Here is a 20,150-nt window from a genome sequence, read left to right on the forward strand (position 1 = left end):
AAATAAACAAAATCTAATATTTCTTTGCAAGTTCTGAGATTATCATATATCTATTGGATTTTTTTTAAAGAAAATAACACAATGATATGACAAAATCTTTGTGTATATTATAAAAATATCTATAAGTCTATATAAAAACGATTATCTATTAGTTAAGTTCATAAATTAAAATCTGATAATTCCACAAACGTGACTTGAAAAATACAGTAGTTATATACTGTATATATCATAATTAAGCATACTTAACATATGGTAATATATAGTATGGAGAATTGTTTTCCGACATTTTTATTATAGTTCGCTTTATAGCACATAAAAAAAGGAAAAGATTCTACAGAGGTTGTGGCCTTGACTGAACAATGTAAACATCTTCACCAACCAAACAACCTTCAACGTCTTGTGCACATCCAAAGTTCCTTTCCAAGAACAAAGTAACCGAACCAAGTCTCTGACCAAGTTTCTGTCTAAACAATGAGTCAGCCGTTTTGTGTGTTTTGAATTGTGAATCTGTGATCACATGTGTTTTGACAGAAGGAACAGTATCATGATAATTGAAAATTGTTTCGTTTTAATATAATCAAAATTGTTTATTTAGTGGTTTTATTTGAAAGAAAGCTAACGAGTCTTGAATCATTTTATGCCGGATCATACTTACTAGTTTGTATAAGTCAAGATAAAACCAGATATATAATCAAAAAAAATTATCATATAAATCTCATTTAATTTTCATGCTAAAGAAAAACAAATAGATGACATCCTTAGCAATAAAGACACAAATCACAAATTGAATAAGATCAGATCAAGCGGTGGAGGAAGGTGATGAAGATGTTGTTGGTCTAGGAGGTCTCTGTGGGAGACCACATTTGGTCAAACATTCATCGTAACAAGGTTTGTTTTGTTTGCCACAGGTTGTGGAACATGTTCTGAAGCAATCGAATCTTGAATCTTGTGTTGGCTGGCTCTCATCAACATTGGCTGCATTGCATGCTTGTAAAACACACCCTATCATTATCAATGCCATCACCATACACACTTTTCCCGCCATTTTCTCTTTACAAGTTTATTAGGACTTGTGTTTTATTTGATTATTGATAGATATGAGATGTGCAAATAGGTGATTGGAGAGGAAGGCGTTTATATACTGGATCCTTGCCTCTATATTTAGTATATTTGTGTGTGGTTGTTTTTGTTGTTTGCTATTTTTGTTTGGTTTGACTTTGAATATAGATTTCTGATTTATGTCTAGTTTGACATAAATCGGATTGGTTAACTATTAGTGGACTTTCGTATTGCCAAAAAGTTAGAACTATGAAAATAGATAGCAAGTACATGATCGAATTTGTATTCTCCTGGTTAACTATGATATTATAAACTATAAAAAATATAACAACAACGATTTTATAACCGACAATTATACTTGTCTTACTGGCATTTACATTTTACTGCAATCCTTAATCGTTACCGTAAATATTGTCTCCATTAACATCATAATTCGTTTTTTTTTCTGAAACTTGAAATTCAGATCTTTTGATGTAGAAACATTAATTATTTTTTAATCAATTATTTTTTGTCATTTAATGAATTGGAAATATATTTAAAATGTAACAAGTAGTGATAGTCTGATAAGATGTGCAAATAGGTGGTGGAAATGAAGACGTTTATATACTGAGTATTTGCCTCTATGTTTAGTACATTTGTTATTTATGTGCGTTCTGTTGTTTTAGTTTAGTTGACTTGAATAGATTCGTGATTTCGGTCTGTTTGATTTTAGTGTTTTCAAAAGAGTTAAAACTACGAAAATAGATGGTAAGTACCTGATCGAGATGGTCATGTCATGTAGGATTTGTATTTTCCTTGTTTCTTTCTCGTTATGCCATTCAGTGAATGAAAATATATTTAAATGTAACAAGTACCATGAAGATAAGAAGAAAATTTGTTGCATATTTTCCTTTTTTTTCCTCTTTCTTTTTGTAACGAGATTAGCCAAGATACTTTAACTTACTTAGGGTCTAGATTTAGATCAGTCAAGGTGATCTCTTGAGATTTTAATTAGCCAAAACACCATGTGAGCAAGAGATATGAATAGCAAATAATAGCAATTATATACTGTATGTATCATAATTAAGCATACTTAACATATGGAAGTGACATAATGCAGAATTGTTTCCGACATTTTTATTATAATTCGCTTGATAGAGCATAAAAAAAGGAAAAGATTCTACAGAGGTTGTGGCCTTGACTGAACAATGTAAACATCTTCACCAACCAAACAACCTTCGACGTCTTGTGCACATCCAAAGTTCCTTTCCAAGAAGAAACCAACAGAACCAAGTCTCTGACCGAGCTTCTGTCTAAACACTGAGTCAACCGTTAACCGTTTCTTGCTATAGTCAACGGTTAACCGAACGTATTTTCCATCAGCAGGACCTTTTCCTGACACAAGAAGCTCTTCACTGAAGTTTGCAAACGCTAAGGTTTCCACAATCCCATCAAGCTTACCCGAAGCAAGTCTCCACGGTGTTCCCCTCGTCCCCGAAGCTAAAGTCTCACCTAAACCAGGAGCTATCTCAGCTTCCACTAGGTTGCTGTCTGGATCAGCTGGACTTACAGTGTGAAGAACGAAAGATAAGTCAGGAGACAGCATCTCTTGTACCAGAACCGCCATTGAAGCTTCTCTTTGAGAGACACCAGCGGCTCTACGGCTTAGAACAGCTCTTCTTGTGTAGAGAGAAGCCCAAACTTGGCAAATAGAGTCAGAAAACACCAAAGGATCTGAGGGACTCACGTTGGGAATTGATTCATAGAGTCCTGCTGCTGACATTCCAGCTAAGTCCTCAACGTTGGCGCTTGAACGAACAATGAGACGAGCGTCTTTGGGAAACGCTTTGCTTATGGTGTTGATTGTTTCTTTAGGCACTTGCAGTGATTTCATCACTTCATGGATCTGATCACATATGCTGTCTAGCTCACCGCCTTCAGGTCTGGCGGTTTCTAACTTCTCTAACAGAGGTGCAAACTTTTCTTCCGAGTTGCTTTGCTTTAGAGCTAGCTCCATTGATCCAAAAGGTATGACAACTCCCGCTGGAACCTTGAATGAGGCTGGAACTCCGTTCTCGCTGTCCACTGCACATTTATTATAAAAATCAATGTTCAAGAAATGGTTAGGCACTTTATATGGAATTACTGATTAGTCGGGCATCTAGGCGCTGCCTGAAAAGAAACCGCGCAAAATCAGATTTGGTTCTAGTGAGTTTAATCCCTTTTAAGAGATTGAGAAAACTTTACCTCTGGTAGAGGCTGCTGCTAAAGATGCAAGGAGCCCACATGCAGCAGCTTTCGAACCAGATGTTGATGCATCTGAATCCGCAAGTTCTATGATTCCTCCACTAGGGATATCCTGTGGATGAACGTTGTATATCATCAGTATGCTAGCAGAGGGTTAAGTGTACAATCATAACTTTACCTTGGATGAGTAAAGGAGGCTCTCAGAAGATGAGGAGAGAGGCTTTGACTCTTCATCATCCTTAGATACACTTTTCTTATCAGTTTTTTTCTTAGCATTGGATTTGGATTTGGATTTGGATTTGGGAGTACGACTGCTATCCTCAGTTGAGAGTATCAGATTAACATGGCTTGGAGATGCTTCCAACCTGTAAGGTTTCATAGTAGAGATAACATTTGAGAAGAGACAGACACGAGCTTCTTGTTTTTATGAGGGATTGAAGCTAATTAATATTACCTCACATATTTTCCCACAAGTCGCCGTATATCAGCCACCTTGTCATCATCATCACATGTCACAAAGACAATCTTCTCCTGTGGGAAACATTATGTGAAATGAAGAGTTTCAACAATTCACTTCACAATAAAAATTTAATGAAATAAAATAAGAGAAGAAAGGTTATTGCCTGCCGAGCTCTAACGCCAAGGTGAGACAAGTGAGGTAACTCCTGGAGAAGCATGACTCCAGCTATGTTTCCATTAGCAGCACTTACCTGTCAAAGCATGTTTATGAGGAAATCGTTAGTATGATGTTGAGAATCACGGTGAGGTTGAATCTTAGGTAAGAGACCTCTTCATCGCCATCAGCTTTGTTAACCAAGAGAATAATAGGACCACCACCAGTTGATGGTAATGATCCAGGCACAATGCTCTCAACCTGCAAATTACAAAAAGCCACAAATGTAAATCTCATCAAAGTTACAAAGTAGTAAACTCAAAATCTCAGCTATGTATTCATTAGCCTTCTCAACGTACCTGAACTAATGTCCCAGAAGTCGATCCAGGTACAATGACGTCCCATCCCTCAGAACCAAGTGAGTTTCTTACAGCTTTTAGAAGAACAGTGCAGAGCTTAGAGATCTGGAAAATTATACTGCAAGGTGGAAGGAACCACAGGTTTAGTCAGAAGAAAATAAATCAAGAGAACGAATGTTTTAAGTAATTATAACCAACAAAACATTCTCAAATGAGGTTGTTTGTACAGCTTAAGCCTTAAGCTAAGAACGGGCTTGAACTTACCCAGCACGAATCTCCGCTTCTGTATAGGTCTTGACACTGTTCTCTGGAATGCCTAGAGCTCTTCCTAGTATCTAAAATGATAAAACACGTTTCATATAGATTAGTAACAGAGTGATAATTTGATCACATTATGAGGAGAAGTCTGTACCTCAACATTAGGAGGGAATATTTGAAGAAGTAAATCAGAATATTCTGATGTTAATCTCCTTGCTCGATCAAGACTTGCTTTCAGCCTCATGGCCCAAATGGTTTTCCCATCCTCTTCCCCTTCATGAAAAAAAGAGGATGCATTTTCAGAACTAGCCTTACACATCAGAGTTACATAAGAACGAGTTGATGTATGTTGAGAGAAGGTAGTAACCTTCTTTTTCAAGTAGGTCTCTCTCTCGCCAAGCGAGGAGTTCATTTCCAATAGCTAAACACTCTTCTTGCTTCCAACCAGATAGACCTACTTGCTGAACACCCAATACCAAAGCATCCAGAGGATCTTTCCACGAGGCAACACTTCTTGACTCCACATCTTTTGCTAGTTGAACAGCTCCTCCCATAGATTCAAGAGCATTGAGGAATCTAACTCAAAATCATTGACAAGTTAAATAACATCAAAAGGAAAATATTGCTCCAAAAAGAAATAAAAAAAAAATCTTATGCACACCTGCTTAGTAGAACAAAAAAGTAGTCCTCAAGGCCAATCTCACAAAGCCGCCACTAATCAAAGGTAGCAAACTATATAAATAAATAAATTGCTACATAATAATGATGAATTGTGTTAAAATTAAGCTCACCTTCTGGCGCATTGCAATGGCAGCATCAGGAGCATCATTTCGCAAACCGCTGTTAAGTTCCTTAATGATTGTTTCTCTTAGAGAAGCCAGAGATTGCATAGTTTTAACCAACTCCAAAACGTTGCTCGACTCTCCAGATGCGTCAAGGCGCTGGAAAATATAAATATCACAATCAAGACTCCTGAAGAGGACTACAAATAACAAACATTGCAAAGATTGTATTTAATAAGAGCTTTACCTCTTTACACTCAAAAAACAATTTGAGAGCAGAAAGACCTCTCTCATCCATAGAAATTTTCATAGATTCAAGTTGTTCAGTGAGGCTGCAACAAGATACAAGAGTTATATAATTATACAGTAAGTGGGGGAGCATAGGTTTGCCTTTACCTTCCGGCATTAAAGAAATCCTTAAGCTCATTATGGAATATTCTGAATTGCTCCACAAAGTCTCCACTGTATTTTCCTGGGGTCTCAGTGATTCTCTCAAGCATTGCTTCTGTTGCAATTAGATCTTCTGGACCAGCGTTCCGGTGAAGCTTGTTTTGTATGGTATGCTTGATTTCTTGCTGGTACAAAGATTGGTAATATGAATACTATGACCAGTAAATGATCTTTAATGACTAAACAGCTAAAAGAGAGAGTATTATTATTTACCTTGAGATCATGAGGAATGTCATTGCGATGGGCTATGTCTCTAATTCTAGTTAGAGGGACAGATGCAGTAAACTCTGCTTTGAAAGAAGGTAAACATGGATGGATTTTTCTAGCGACAAGCACTTCCTACCAAATTAAAACATATCCAATTTAGCGAAAGCTACAGGTAAGTCAACAACAGGCTGTGAAAGCAGATGTGTCACCTCTGCAGTAGCATCTTTCTTGCTGCAAATGTTCTCCAACTCACGAAATATAAGCCTGGAAATCTCAGCGTGATGGTTTGGACGGTGATGCCCTCCATCTTCAAAGCAAGGAATCTGACCTGTATTTATCCACTGCATACAATGCCAAACAAACAAAAAAATCGAAAAATAAACTAGTTGAACTCCCAGATATGTTCAAGAAATCGCTAGGCGGTGGTTAGGTGCCTTATAGAGGATTATTTTTTAGGCGGGCACTTACAACCTTTTTTTAAAACAATGCAATATAGATTAGTGTATAAAGAAAAAAAAGAGAGAAACCTTCAAATAAACTGCAGAGTAAATGAGCGCTTTCAACCGTTCCTCCCTCTCAACACTCCCAACTATGACCTCACTTACCAACTCAAGCTTTCAACACAAGAGTACACATTAACCAATTAGAGACGTTACATTATCCAAAAATGAAATCTTTTAACTTAAAAAAGACACATGCAAGATACCTTCTTCCGCCAGTTCCTAGAGCTGCGATCACCTTCCACCATCTTAAGAGCTGAGCCTTCAAGACCACTAGCATCCCAATTCCTACCAACTTCTCTACTACCATGCTCATTAGAACGCATAAAGGAAGCATCTTTCCCTTGCCACTGCCCGCCCAATGTACTCTTCCGAAGCTGCACACCATTATCACCACCAACGTCGTAGCTATCACCGCTCTCCTCCCCACCAGCATCATCATCAACAAGAGGCAAATCAAGGGCTTCTCCAGTGGCATCCCAGTGGCAAACAACGGAGAAGCTCCCGGAATCAGGAAGCTTAAGGACACGATTGTCACCAGACTCCCATGAGAGTGAGCCATCTTTCTTGACGACGACGAACTTAAACTCCAAAGCCTCACCTCCGCTAAGCTCAAGCTCGCAAACCCATCCCTTCTCAGACCAAGCAAGTGGCGACTTCTCCTTCCAGGAACCGATCTCTTTAGCTGATCCGAACATAGCCACATGCTCGCCGAACTTAACTTGACGATCAAGCCTCACGTTTAACTTTACTTTTCCCCCCGACCCATCTCGATTCTTCCTCTGTTCCTCACTGGGTCAGATCAAAGTTTCGATTTTTAGAACTCAACAGACAAAATTCGATCGAAAGGAAGAGTAAAGGAAGAGACTTTACATGGTGGTTGATGAAGAGGAAGAAGAAGCAGAGCAGCAGCAGGTGAGGCGAGAAGGTGAGATTTTGAGACGGTCTGATCGGCGGGGGAGGTGAGCAGCTCTGCGAGTGAAGTGAACGAGACTGGGAAGAGAGGAGTTTCTCGTGGTGGTGAAGGTGAAAGGAGAGCCGTGAAAATGGCTGCCAATGCTCTCCATTGGAGTTTTTGTTTTTGTCAGTCTTCAAATCTCAGGGAAGCCATTAACAATTATAGAGTTTTTTTCGCTTTTTTCCACTGGGAAATTGCCAAAATATGTCGAAAAAATATCTTCCGTGACAGAGATATTAATTTTTGTCGGTTTTATTGATACTGTTAAACCAAGGAGAGGCGATGAAATAGATAAAAAAATTATTATAAAAAAACTTCTTAAACCATTCTATTCGTAAAATGTACGTAAAGGTAGTCCTAGGAATCCGATTCGTGTTTAATACTATTTTATTTTAAAATAGCTGGAAGTATATATATATATATATATATCCTGCATTTCATGTTCATATTAGACTATTTATAATGTTTTTATTTTAAAAAAAATTAGAATAAAGATTACAAATGGATGTATCTAAATAACAACTTTTTATTTCTTATTTTAAATATAAAGACATACTATTTTATTTTAAATATAGATGAAAATGGTATTTTTATTTAAGAACATGAGTGAGTTAAAAAAAAGTGTTTCTCTGAATTTTATTACAGAGAATATAGAGATATATTGAAAATATTTTTAATAACTATTATTATTTTCTATGTTAAATTTAGCTTTTAGATTCCAAAATAGTACGTGTATAATATGTTTATTGAAAAAATAAGTTTGTTAAGTTTTAACTGGATAGAAAAGTACTAGACTGCTTATGGGTTTTTAATATATACTCCCACTGTTTCTAAAAAATCTATATTCTAGTTTTTTCACGTATTTTAATAAAACATATTAAATTTACATAACTTTTTGTGTTTATCTTCTTTTCACAATTTTAAACCAATAAAAAATCAATTAGTGCACTTAAGATTTTTGAAGGTTGCAATTAGTTGATAAAACTTGCATTGAAAATGTAAAAAATGAATATTTTAGAAACAAATTTTTTCTCTAGAATATGTATCTTTAAGGAACGGAAGGAGACATAACATACAAAAAGGCCTTACCTTATGATGTCACTTTAAATTATTATTTCTCTTTGCCCATTCTCTCCGTTCTTTCTTTTTCGTTGAACATAAAGGGATGAAATCATACATTTAACATATGCATTTGTTGCAACAAATGAATCTAGCTTTCTTTGTTATAATTTTTGTTTGTCAATTATGATATCGATAATTACAAAGAACGAAAGAGCTGCTTTAAGGAAAACAAACTTATTGATATAAATAACGAAACACGTGATCAAGAATCGACCAACAATATTCAGTTTTTTTTGAGCCGGGCTAAAAAGAAGCGAAAGGGAAAGAATCGGAGGATTTTCCCAGTTGTGTACAATGTGAATGCGCAAACTTTCAAGACGGCGATAGAGGCTGCATGTATGCTCGCCCGTATAATCGATCATATAGAGAGTCGTATCAAGAAGAAGCAAGCTCCTGGAGCTGGACCTACAAAGCCAACCATTGAGAGTGAGACAGAAGGAGATGCAGACAACTAACAGATTCTTCCCGGCTAAGAAAAGAGAAACCCAACCGTTGGTATGTTTGTGTTCTCACTTTTTTCTCTATTTTCTTCTTTTTAGCTTTTATCGTTACGTTTGACATGTCTTCTAATTTTGCAATGACTTTTAGTGAGATAAGCTTTTTGGCTTGTTGAATTTTCATAGTCACTTGGTTGGTCTTCAGAGTGCTAGCTGTTATGCCTTTTTGAAATTTCTGCTCCAAAGACTTTTTTTATTATGTTGTTTTTTCTGTAATATTGAATACTTTTTGATGGAGTTTTAAGTTGACCATTTGTGTCAAACACCATTAATTGCATCTCATAGTTTTGATGTTCAGGATAATAGTAAAACGTTACAGATATTTTTTGTTTATATACTTTTTGTCAACAGGATAATTATTAGACGTATACATGCATTTTCATTGTTAGCATATTCTTTTCTATCTTTTAATAAAACCATCGTCACGTTTTATTATTTGTTCATTCTTTTGATGCTTCTCAAGTTAGAATCGTTGACTACAACTCTTAACAGGATAATGATGATTGAGAAGTAAAACACATTTTTGGTGCTTACATGAAATTTTTGTTACGTAATTAATTTTACGTACATGTATGTCAAGTGGATATAGTTTACTTACACGTCTGAACACATGATATCCGTGGTATCATATTTCAACAAAAACTTATACACAACTAATATTCAGTTTTGAATTTGCATGTGTTGATATACCTTAAAATAAGTCGATTACTGATACCAGTCAAGAAAAACAAAACCCGTGAGTCAGTGACAGAAAGCCACTACAAATTAATGAAAAAATCATACTTTAATCCACTTGTTGTTGCATAAGTGTATTCCATAATCGAGTAACATTGAGCAAATATGGTTGTTGGCTTTTAAAGATATGGACCCATAAACAATACAAAAGTGACAGTTAAGAAGATATATATACACAAATAACGTGACAGAAACTGAGAAACCAATAGGAAGATAAAAACACAAATTTAGATTAATATCTTTTTTTTTTTTAAAGAATGTAAAATTACTTCTCTTCCTTTTAGTGATAAAAGCCTCGACCTCACATTCTTATCCACCATCTTTGTCAAGATATTGATGTCTCTAGGCGCATCCCCATGCCTGCGAGCATTCCTCTCCCACCAGACTGTATGCATTGTGGCTTGCAGTGTATCTGATAATAAAAATCTTAATTGGTGTTACCCAAGACTTTGAGACAATATCAATCAGCTCATTCCACACCATAGTGAATTGATCTCGCATAAGTCCCTCAACTAAGTTTCTCCATACCGTTCCCGAATATCGATAGCCAAAGAAGAGATGATCACATGATTCTATTGCCTCAGTACAAAGAACACAGGTTGTGTTGATTGAACTGTTCCATTTCTGCATCTTGTTTGCCGTCTGTAGCCTTTCCTTAAGAGCTACCCACATAAAGAAAGCGTATTTTGGAGTAGATTGAGGGAACCAGACTCCTCTGTACCATGCACAGTTAGGCCTTTTTTCTCGGACCTGCTCCCATGTTTTCCTTGTCGAGAATTTAGCCATGAACTTTCCTTCAGCTTGTTTCCATAATGCAACATCTTCATCCGGGTAGCTACCATACTTACTTAATTCCTCTTCTATCTGATTCAACAACTCCACTCTATGGTTCCTCCTCCTTCTATTTCTCTTTGCCTCCGCAACAGAGTAATAATCTGGTACTCCTAAATCAAGTGGACCTCTTTCTCCAAGTACATCTTTAAGTGTATTGAACCTGGACCATCTATCATACCAAAAAGATGTGCATTCCCCATTTCTCACCTCCTTCTTAAGGAATTCTTTAGCAAGACCTCGCAGTTTTAACAATTTTCTCCATACCCATGATCCAGAGCTTGTACTCTCTTTGATTGACCAGAATGAGCCTTGTCGAATCAAATAACATTGAACCCATCGGACCCAAAGTGATGTTTCTGCCGTTAACCTCCAGATAAGTTTCAAGCCATAAATTTTATTCAGCTCCTTTAACGATCTCATTCCCAAGCCTCCCTCTTCTTTTGGGTAACAGATGTCCTTCCATCTAACTTTTGCTTTTGTTGTTTTTAGATCAGGACCAGACCATAAGAAAGCAGAGCACAACCTTTCGATCTCTTTTATACAGCTGCCAGGAAGTCGAAACGCTGCCATCCAGAAGTTACCTAGGCTTGTTATGACCGATTTTATAAGTTGCAGACGCCATGCATGCGAGAGAAGCCTACCCGTCCAAGAACTCATTCTTTTCCTGACTTTCTCAACCAGTGGTAGATAGTCATTAACTGTCATGCACTTGGTTAGTAGAGGTAACCCCAAATACCTAACTGGTAGGCTGCCTGTAGAAAAAGGAAATGTTGCAAGAATGTCGTTCTTCGTACTCTCACTGATGCCCGCAGTATATATGGTTGATTTTTCTAGACTTATCTTTAGCCCCGAACAGCTTTCAAACTCCTTGAATACTCTGAGAGCTTCCTCTATCGATCTCTTAGTTCCATCAGTGAATACCAGTAAGTCATCTGCAAAGCATAAATGAGACAGCAGAATGTTCTTACATTTGGGGTGATAGCCAATCTGCTTCCTTTCCACTGTCTTGTCCAACATTCCCGAAAGCACATTGATGCATATCACAAATAGGTAGGGAGACAACGCACATCCCTGTCGCAACCCTCTCTTACTCTGAAAAAACCCCGCAAGCTCCCCATTAACTTGAACTGAGAATGAAGCCGTACAAACACACAATTCAATCCAATGTATGAACTCTTCAGGTAGGTTTAAAGCCCTCAGCGTGTTTAACAAGAACGGCCAGTGCACTGAATCAAAGGCTTTTGCGATGTCAATCTTCATCGCACATCGAGGTGAGACATCTTCTTTGTGGTAGTCTTTAACTATCTTTGTTGCCAGTAATAAGTTCTCCACCAAGAGCCTGTCTTTTATGAACGCAGACTGGTTATAAGATATACATTGTGGCAAAGTTCCTTTCAACCTGTTTTCAATGATCTTCGATATCACTTTGTACAAAACGTTACAGCACGAGATCGGTCTGTAGTCCCTCATTTCTTGAGCTCTATCTTTCTTGGGAATAAGCGCCAGTATAGTAGAATTTAAGCCCTTAGGTAGAAAACCTTTGCTAAAGAAAGATTAGACTGCAACGGTGAAGTCTTTCCCAATCACACTCCAAGATGCTTTAAAGAACTCACTTGTATAGCCATCCGGTCCTGGAGACTTATTACTTGGCATTTTGAAGACCACCTCTCTTACTTCCTCCTCTGTAACTGCTCTGATAAGGTTACCTCTCTCTTCCTCATTACATCTGAAAGGAAGAAAACTCTGAATTTCCTCTATAGATTTTCCTTCAATACCTCTCGGCTCATAAGTGAGAAATTCAGTAAAGAATCTTTCTGCTTCCTTCTTTATCTCCTCTTGATTAGTTACTACCCTTCCATCTGAACACTTTATCTCTCGAATCGCATTTCTTGTTTCTCTAATCTTTGCTGCATTGTGGAAAGCCTTATTATTTTTATCACCAACTTGCAACCAATGCAATTTCGATCGTTGCTTCAGCACCTTCTCCTCAATATCTGAGACTCTCTGCCACCTTACTGCTGCATCATGCTCTGCACGAACATTCTCCAGCGAAGGAGCTTCCATCAACCTTTCTTGTTTCTCACAAAGATCACTAAAAGCTTCTTTCACCTTCGTCGTCAGCGCTCCCAATTTATTTTTACTAAGAGATCGAATGTGAGGTTTCAGCCCTTTGAGGTACTTTGAGAACCTAAAAAGAGCTGAAGCTGATTTAAATAAAGGCTGTGTTTCCTTCCAATAGTTCTCAATGGTCTCCTTGAACTCAGATGTTTCAGCAATCACATTTGTGAACTTAAATGACTTCCTTTTGCCTGCAACTTCCACCGCCAAGTGAAACCTCCCCCTAAGATGATCTGATACACCACCCGCTTAAAAAACCCCAAAAGCCTGCGTACGGTTGTTAAGCCATGTCTCATTGACTAGAATGCGATCTAGCTTTTTGTTAATGGTCTCTTCGTCTCTCTTGTTGCACCAGGTAAACTTCGGACCCTGATACCCCATATCCATAAGCCTGCAATGCTGAACCACACTCTCAAAGTCTCTCATACCCGAAGTCATCAATCCCGAATCTTGATAACTAGAGTGTTCTTTACCATCCAAAATCTCGTTGAAATCTTCCATAATCACCCACTACTTGTTTCTAAACATTCGTGAATCCTGATGATCTTTTATATCCTTCCATAACTCTTTTCTTTTTTCTGCAAGATTGTCTGCATAGACAAAAGAGCAGAAGAATTCCTCCTCTTCTCCCTCCAAAAGAACCGACACTGTTATTATTTGATCTGACTTAAAAATCGGTGTCAATCTGACTTGAGAATTCCAAAGCACCCAAATTCTTCCCCTTCTGTTTAACTTATAGTTACTCATAGCAGACCATCCTTGGAACACTGATGAGATAATTTTTGCTGACTTACTTTCCTTCACTCTTGTTTCCAGCAAACCCCCAAACTGTAAACCTTTATCTTGAATCCATTTACTCACAACTCTATGCTTCGATTGCTTATTAAATCCCCGTACATTCCAGAAGAAACCGGTCATTGCAAGTAGTTTTTGTTACGTTTCCCCAGAATTCCCAACTCTGGAACCACTTTATGCATCGTCTTTGATCTTCGTGGTAGAGAAGGCCTAAGCTTAGAAGCACTAGCCAAGTCTGGCCAATTCTCTTGAGTGATCTGTATGCCAGCAATACCCTGATTCTGACTTTCTTCTATTATACTTCCTTCCTTACCACCCTTTCCACTACTCATATCATCCTTTTTTGCTATTACAACTTCTTGCTCCTCTATGCTTTCTGCTTTCCCTTCTGCGCTTTTAGTTTCCTCTCTCTCTACAATCTCTTCTTCAACACTCAGTATCTCTTCAACCTCTTCTTCAACACTCAGTATCTCCTCAACCTCTGCATCTTTTATATTCCCCACTTGTAAAGAAATTCCTTCCTCATCCACCTCGAGCAAATTTGTGAATCTAGATGGAGTTAAAATCTTCACCTGCCCAAACTTCAGATTTGATTTTCTACTCGCCTTCTCTGGTGTGACATCAATCCATTTCTCTACTATTACCCCCTCCTCAATATCCACTACAATATTTGCATCTGAGTTCTCCTTTCTTAAATCAACACCTCCTTCTGTTTCAATCTCCCTCTCTTTGGCCTTCTCTTTACTATCTTCTATAGCGACCCTTTTACTCGTTTCTTCTTGCTCTACTATCTGATGAGTTGACTTCTCCGACCCATTCTTCTTGTTCATTAAACAAACTTTGGCTATATGCCCCCACTTTCCACAACTGCGACATCTAAGAGGCAACCATGGGTATATGAACTCCACCTCCGAAGATTTCCCATTTTTTGTGAAGTTTATCTTATCAGGCATCTCCTTAGATAAGTCCACATTCACAAAGATCTTTGCTAACTTGAAATTTGAACACGATGTTGTTTCTGGATGCAAACGAACCGGAAACCCTGCTGCGCTCACTATGAAACTCAGCCCCTGCCAAGAATACATATTCATTGGCACATTTTTGAGATATACCCACATCAGTATTGTCTTAATTTCTGGCTTCTCCTTCAACTCATCAGGTGTCCACTTCGTCACAACCAACGGCACATTCCCAATATTCCACATACCTCTTTTCAAGATTCGAGCTCGCATTGCTGGGTTTTGAACCTTGAACTTCATTGTCGTATCATCCACAATATGAACATCAATCTGCTTCGATTCTCCTTGGTTCCAGATCCTATTCACAGTAGCATGTACTCTAGCTACGTGTGGAGCAGTGTCGAGAAACTTGCCAATCAGAAAGTCTTCCCATAGAAGATCTGCTTTATCAATAACCTCATCAGGAATTTCCACAGCTTTCCCACCCTCTAACTCTACAATCTTCAGATCATACTTCTTCAATACTTTCTTCTCTTGTGCTATCTCAACCCATGACGATCCTCCGTTTTCAGTTCCCCTCGAAAGGTTCTCCGATCCTTGTTTTTTCGTTACAACCTCCACCGAACTCTCCTTACTCTTCAACTCCGAGATCACTTTTTGAATCTGCTTATCACCAGATCCTTCCGATAGGTTCACCATTGTTACTTCCTCCTGCTGATTCTTCCGATTAACCGTAGATCTCCCCGGAGACCTAGGTAATCCCGGCGGATCCGCCGAATCCATGTCGAAACCTTTAGATTAATATCACATATTTGATTCCATAATCGTATTTAACAACAGTTGAATGGAGTAAGGATACAAATATGTGTTTACATATATAGACTTTTAAGATAGTCTTAAGAAAGTTTGGTGGGTTGGAGTTGTCTCAGCCTACTTTCTTGGAGTACTGTTTGTTACATTATTCACCAGTTAAGTAGCCAAATGCACAACAACAATTTTAAACTGGTTTATCCCACTTCGATTCTGCAATTTAAACCAAATTAAAACTGACCTAAACTGTTTCAGAATTTTGCCATTTGGAACGGTCCCGTCGGCTTTAAATACCATATATAAAATTGTACAAATGTGACATCTATGAAGTTATTCACAGGCTACATGACAGCAAATTTGTATGACCTACACACGATGTTAACGGATCGTTCTTATTATACAAAGGTATGAGATATTTTGATACGGTAGCAAGATTTTCACAACACGTTGAGAGCGATATAAAGAATTGTAACAATCTAACAATAGAGGAGAATCATGCAGTATAACAGAACAAAAAATATAATATTCAAGGATAATATAATAACAAGAAAGAGAAGACTTATGACTTGTGCGGTATGCATATTATATATTCAACTAAGGCGCCACATAAAGCAGAAGTAACGTTTGTTGACCAATGACTTGATGACTCAGGAGCATGTGAACATTCAAAGAGACGTGTGTGCATCCAATTGGCTGCAGACGGTTTCTCTTTGTGCTTCACTGCCTCTTCTTCTATATAAAGAACTAAACACCCAATGGTCTCTTTAATTAAGTGTTCCCTTTTAACTCGTTATAGAAAATTACTTTTACAATTTAGTATCTGAAGAGACCTTAAGTATGGCCGGAGGAGGATTCGCGACGGCGACGGCAAACGGAGTGGAGTTTGAGGCAAAGATAACTCCAATAGTTATCATCTCTTGCATCATGGCTGCTACCGGCGGTCTCATGTTCGGCTACGACGTTGGTGTCTCCGGTATGAATATTCCATTGCTAGTTTCTAATGGAATGAAGTAGAAAATTTGATTATAATAGGATACCTAAGTTTTTGTTAGTGCAAGATTTCTCAAGTATGTATATTTGTTTTAGAAAAAAAAAAAAAAAAATCTCCAGTAATGATTCTTAATAGGACTTTGGTTATGTTCTCACCTACCATATTTAACTTTTTTCTTTGGGAGGAAGATTTCAACTAAAATATAGAGAACTTGTAGAAAGTAATTTATCAAAATAAGTTTCACTACAGCTAGTTCCATTAATGTTAATTAATTAGTGAAATCATAGCTTGCAAAAGTTTGGCAACTAGTGACCCCTAGATCTAGATCGTCCTTGTTTAACTTTAAATAGTAATATAATGACAACACTAGTGTCATAGGTGTTAGTTTTTTTTTTAGAATAACTAATTATAATTTTGTCCTCTACAATTCATGCATAACATCATGATTCATGACTATCTTACAATATCTAAATGAGATTAAACGGTAAATAATTGCAACTACGAATAATTAATTTCGTCAAAAAAACAACGAATAATTAATTATTTTCCATCATCCATCTGGTTATGTAGGCGGAGTGACATCGATGCCGGACTTTCTGAAGAAGTTTTTTCCGGTGGTTCACCGGAAAGTAGAAGCCGGAGCCGACAAAAACAGCAACTACTGCAAGTACGACAACCAAGGACTACAACTCTTCACATCATCTCTATACTTAGCCGGTCTAACCGCAACGTTCTTCGCTTCATACACGACGAGAACGTTAGGACGAAGACCAACCATGCTTATAGCCGGCGTGTTCTTCATCATCGGTGTGGTTCTCAACGCCGCGGCTCAAGACCTAGCTATGCTCATTGCAGGAAGGATATTACTTGGTTGTGGAGTTGGGTTCGCTAATCAAGCTGTGCCTTTGTTCTTGTCGGAGATTGCACCTACTAAGATCCGTGGTGGTCTTAATATTCTGTTTCAACTTAACGTCACTATTGGAATCCTCTTCGCTAATCTTGTCAACTATGGTACCGCCAAGTAAATATCTCTATCCTTATATCCTCTTCTTATTTTTTTTTTTAACTGATTCTTTTAAAATTTAGTTAATAAAATGGGAATTTAAGTCCTCTTCTTATTTTTATTTTATTTTTTATGATAAAGTAAGACTAAAATGTGTGAAAATAAGCTTAAAATTAATTAAAAAAATCAATATATGGTGATAATGATTTTACATATACTTTCTAAATTATTCCAAAGTTTTATTTATCTTCTTGTCAAACTTTTGGTTGTCAATATTCAACTACTATCAGAAAAGCATTTTAACGTTTTAAGTCTATTTAAGATATCTCTATCCTTATATATCCTCTTCTTATTTTTTTATTTTTTATGATAAAGTAAGACTAAAATGTGTGAAATAAGCTTAAATTAATAAAATTTCAAATAAATAGATGGTGATAAATATTTAACATATACTTTCTAAACTATTCCAAAGTTTTCTTATACTTGTTGTGAAACTTTTGGTTGTTCATATTCAACTACCATCACAAAAGCATTTTAACCCTTTTTTAATAGTAGACATTTAAGTCTTCCGTGATTTCAGCAAATACTATCCACATCCTACGTGACTACGTCTTATCTTATACTCTCCCTCAGTTATTTAAGTTACATTTTCTAGAGCAGAGACGTTTATTAAGAATTTAATAAATGTTTATAATTTAATTTATTTTTTATTTTATTATACACTTTCCAATAACTTTCCACCAATAAAATTTAATCAATTCAAATATTTTCAATTAATGTTTCTCAAAAATATAAAAAAATACTTTAACAATATAAAAAATCTATCTTTATGGAACAAGAAAAAAATCTAAAACATCTTACTTTCAGATACGGAGATAGTATAGTACACTGAATCTAGTCGTATCTCATTTTTCACGGCATGCCCTAATATTTTTATCCTCTACGTTGACTTTTAATGCATCTGTCACTTGAGCCGAATTAATGGGCTTTAATTATATATCTACTTAGGCCCATACTGGAGTTAAATACGGACCCACTAAATAAATGTTTTATTTTTTTGCAGGATCAAGGGAGGATGGGGATGGAGACTATCCTTAGGTTTGGCCGGAGTCCCGGCGCTTCTACTGACGGTGGGAGCTTTGTTGGTGACGGAAACACCGAACAGTCTCGTCGAAAGAGGTCGTCTTGATGAAGGAAAAGCCGTTCTTCGTCGCATTCGGGGTACTGATAATGTCGAGCCAGAGTTTGCTGACCTTCTTGAAGCTAGCCGCCTTGCTAAAGAAGTCAAACACCCTTTTAGAAACCTTCTTCAACGTAGGAATAGGCCTCAGCTTGTCATTGCCGTGGCTTTGCAGGTCAGTATTTTGCTTTGTGTAGCCCTGCAGTTTCGGTTTGATCGATTTAATTCACGTCGAGTATTTTCGCTTCGGTTACAATCCCACGGAAGTAAACTTTCGACTCAGTTTTGTGATAATTTCAGTTTAGTATTTTTTTAAAAAAATTCAAATATTTTTGGTTAAATTTGGTTATTTTCAATTAAATTCGGTTAGTTTAGTTAATTTGGTTATATTATTTTGGTTAATTTTTGGATATATATATTTTCTTAAAATTCGAACTAACAAAAAAAGTATTTTCAAAAGCTTTCCGAATTAAACGAGCTGAAATTTTAAGTTTAATTTTGTAAGGCTAGTTCTGCTGTTAGTTTATGCTAACCCATTGTTGCGTGATAATTACGCAAACACTGCAGATCTTCCAACAATGCACTGGAATCAACGCCATCATGTTCTACGCTCCTGTTCTCTTCAGCACTTTAGGTTTTGGCAATGACGCTGCTCTCTACTCTGCGGTGGTCACTGGTGCAGTCAACGTGCTCTCCACGGTAGTCTCAATCTACTCTGTTGACAAAGTCGGTCGTCGTGTTCTTCTCCTTGAAGCTGGTGTCCAAATGTTCTTCTCTCAAGTCGTTATCGCCATTATACTCGGCATCAAAGTCACAGACCACTCACAAAACCTCTCCAAAGGGTTTGCGATTCTAGTCGTGGTGATGATCTGCACCTACGTAGCTGCTTTCGCCTGGTCTTGGGGACCGCTCGGGTGGCTAATCCCTAGTGAGACTTTCCCTCTAGAGACACGTTCTGCTGGACAGAGTGTGACGGTCTGCGTCAACCTCCTCTTCACTTTCATCATCGCGCAGGCTTTCCTCTCGATGTTGTGTCATTTCAAGTTCGGGATATTCATCTTCTTTTCTGCTTGGGTCTTGGTGATGTCTTTCTTTGTGATGTTCCTCCTTCCTGAGACCAAGAACATTCCTATCGAGGAGATGACTGAGAGAGTGTGGAAGAAGCACTGGTTCTGGGCTAGGTTCATGGATGATCATCACGATGATCAAGTGTTCGCGAGTGGTCATGTAAATGGTAAGAAGAGTAACGGTAAATCTAACGGATTTGACCCTTCAACACGGCTCTAAACCAAACTAGAAGCGAGAGAAACACCAAATAGTTGTAAGAAATATACAGTTTTTGTACACTCTGCTTAATGCTTCAAAGTGAGTTTGTGTATAGGTAAAGTACTTAATGTTTCATCCAACATGTGTTCTGTTATGTTTTTTTTTTTATGTTTTTTCTTAAAGAGAGTGACATTGTATATTCCAAAGTCCAAAGTTGTATTGTTGAATTTCTACAAATAGATGTAGGCTATATTAATGGTCGAAATTGGGTTTGTTATGGGCATAGTATATTATCATGAAAGGGGGCATCACATGGGTTGTGTGTCTGGTACAGATTTCTTTTTGATATCTGCTGAATACTGCAGTGATTGAATTGCTAGAGATTGTGCTATAGAAACAGATAAAGAAAATGATTTTAGCATGAAAAT

General features: G+C 37.3%; 3 protein-coding genes across 3 annotated transcripts; 1 reads left to right on the forward strand and 2 right to left on the reverse strand.

Annotated features, from left to right (window-relative positions):
* Positions 1-194: 194 nt before the first annotated feature.
* On the reverse strand, positions 195-7,611 carry LOC106440356 (phosphoglucan, water dikinase, chloroplastic). The gene is made up of 20 exons (XM_048769731.1): positions 7,328-7,611; positions 6,661-7,246; positions 6,482-6,568; positions 6,164-6,295; positions 5,961-6,086; positions 5,694-5,872; positions 5,545-5,629; positions 5,307-5,456; positions 5,177-5,229; positions 4,883-5,091; positions 4,670-4,788; positions 4,522-4,592; positions 4,258-4,375; positions 4,073-4,159; positions 3,909-3,995; positions 3,740-3,816; positions 3,464-3,650; positions 3,286-3,397; positions 2,275-3,123; positions 195-387 (listed from the first exon to the last, which is right to left on the reverse strand). Exons 1-20 carry the CDS (start codon positions 7,519-7,521, stop codon positions 332-334), a joined length of 3,564 nt encoding a protein of 1,187 aa, XP_048625688.1. The 5' UTR covers positions 7,522-7,611; the 3' UTR covers positions 195-331.
* On the reverse strand, positions 691-1,102 carry LOC106364010. The gene has a single exon (XM_013803658.3). It carries the CDS (start codon positions 1,043-1,045, stop codon positions 800-802), a length of 246 nt encoding a protein of 81 aa, XP_013659112.2. The 5' UTR covers positions 1,046-1,102; the 3' UTR covers positions 691-799.
* An 8,377-nt stretch (positions 7,612-15,988) lies between the features above and the next one.
* LOC106440357 (sugar transport protein 13) lies at positions 15,989-20,005 on the forward strand. Its single transcript, XM_013882001.3, has 4 exons — positions 15,989-16,255; positions 16,844-17,294; positions 18,340-18,631; positions 19,024-20,005. Exons 1-4 carry the CDS (start codon positions 16,120-16,122, stop codon positions 19,741-19,743), a joined length of 1,599 nt encoding a protein of 532 aa, XP_013737455.2. The 5' UTR covers positions 15,989-16,119; the 3' UTR covers positions 19,744-20,005.
* Positions 20,006-20,150: the final 145 nt, after the last annotated feature.

This window comes from Brassica napus, chromosome C9 (assembly GCF_020379485.1).
Source record: "Brassica napus cultivar Da-Ae chromosome C9, Da-Ae, whole genome shotgun sequence".
Classification (NCBI taxonomy): Eukaryota; Viridiplantae; Streptophyta; class Magnoliopsida; order Brassicales; family Brassicaceae; genus Brassica; species Brassica napus.

Bases quoted from the DNA above. Each gene is read 5' to 3' on its own strand.
- LOC106440357 (XM_013882001.3), top strand. From the start codon at position 16,120: ATGGCCGGAGGAGGATTCGCGACGGCGACGGCAAACGGAGTGGAGTTT. The intron at 17,295-18,339 runs GTAAATATCTCT...ATTTTTTTGCAG, and splicing joins GTCAACTATGGTACCGCCAA to GATCAAGGGAGGATGGGGAT. The intron at 18,632-19,023 runs GTCAGTATTTTG...CAAACACTGCAG, and splicing joins TCATTGCCGTGGCTTTGCAG to ATCTTCCAACAATGCACTGG.
- LOC106440356 (XM_048769731.1), bottom strand. From the start codon at position 7,521: ATGGAGAGCATTGGCAGCCATTTTCACGGCTCTCCTTTCACCTTCACC. The intron at 4,789-4,882 runs GTTACTACCTTC...TTTTTCATGAAG, and splicing joins AGACCTACTTGAAAAAGAAG to GGGAAGAGGATGGGAAAACC. The intron at 3,398-3,463 runs GTAAAGTTATGA...GTTCATCCACAG, and splicing joins GCCTCCTTTACTCATCCAAG to GATATCCCTAGTGGAGGAAT.
- LOC106364010 (XM_013803658.3), bottom strand. From the start codon at position 1,045: ATGGCGGGAAAAGTGTGTATGGTGATGGCATTGATAATGATAGGGTGT.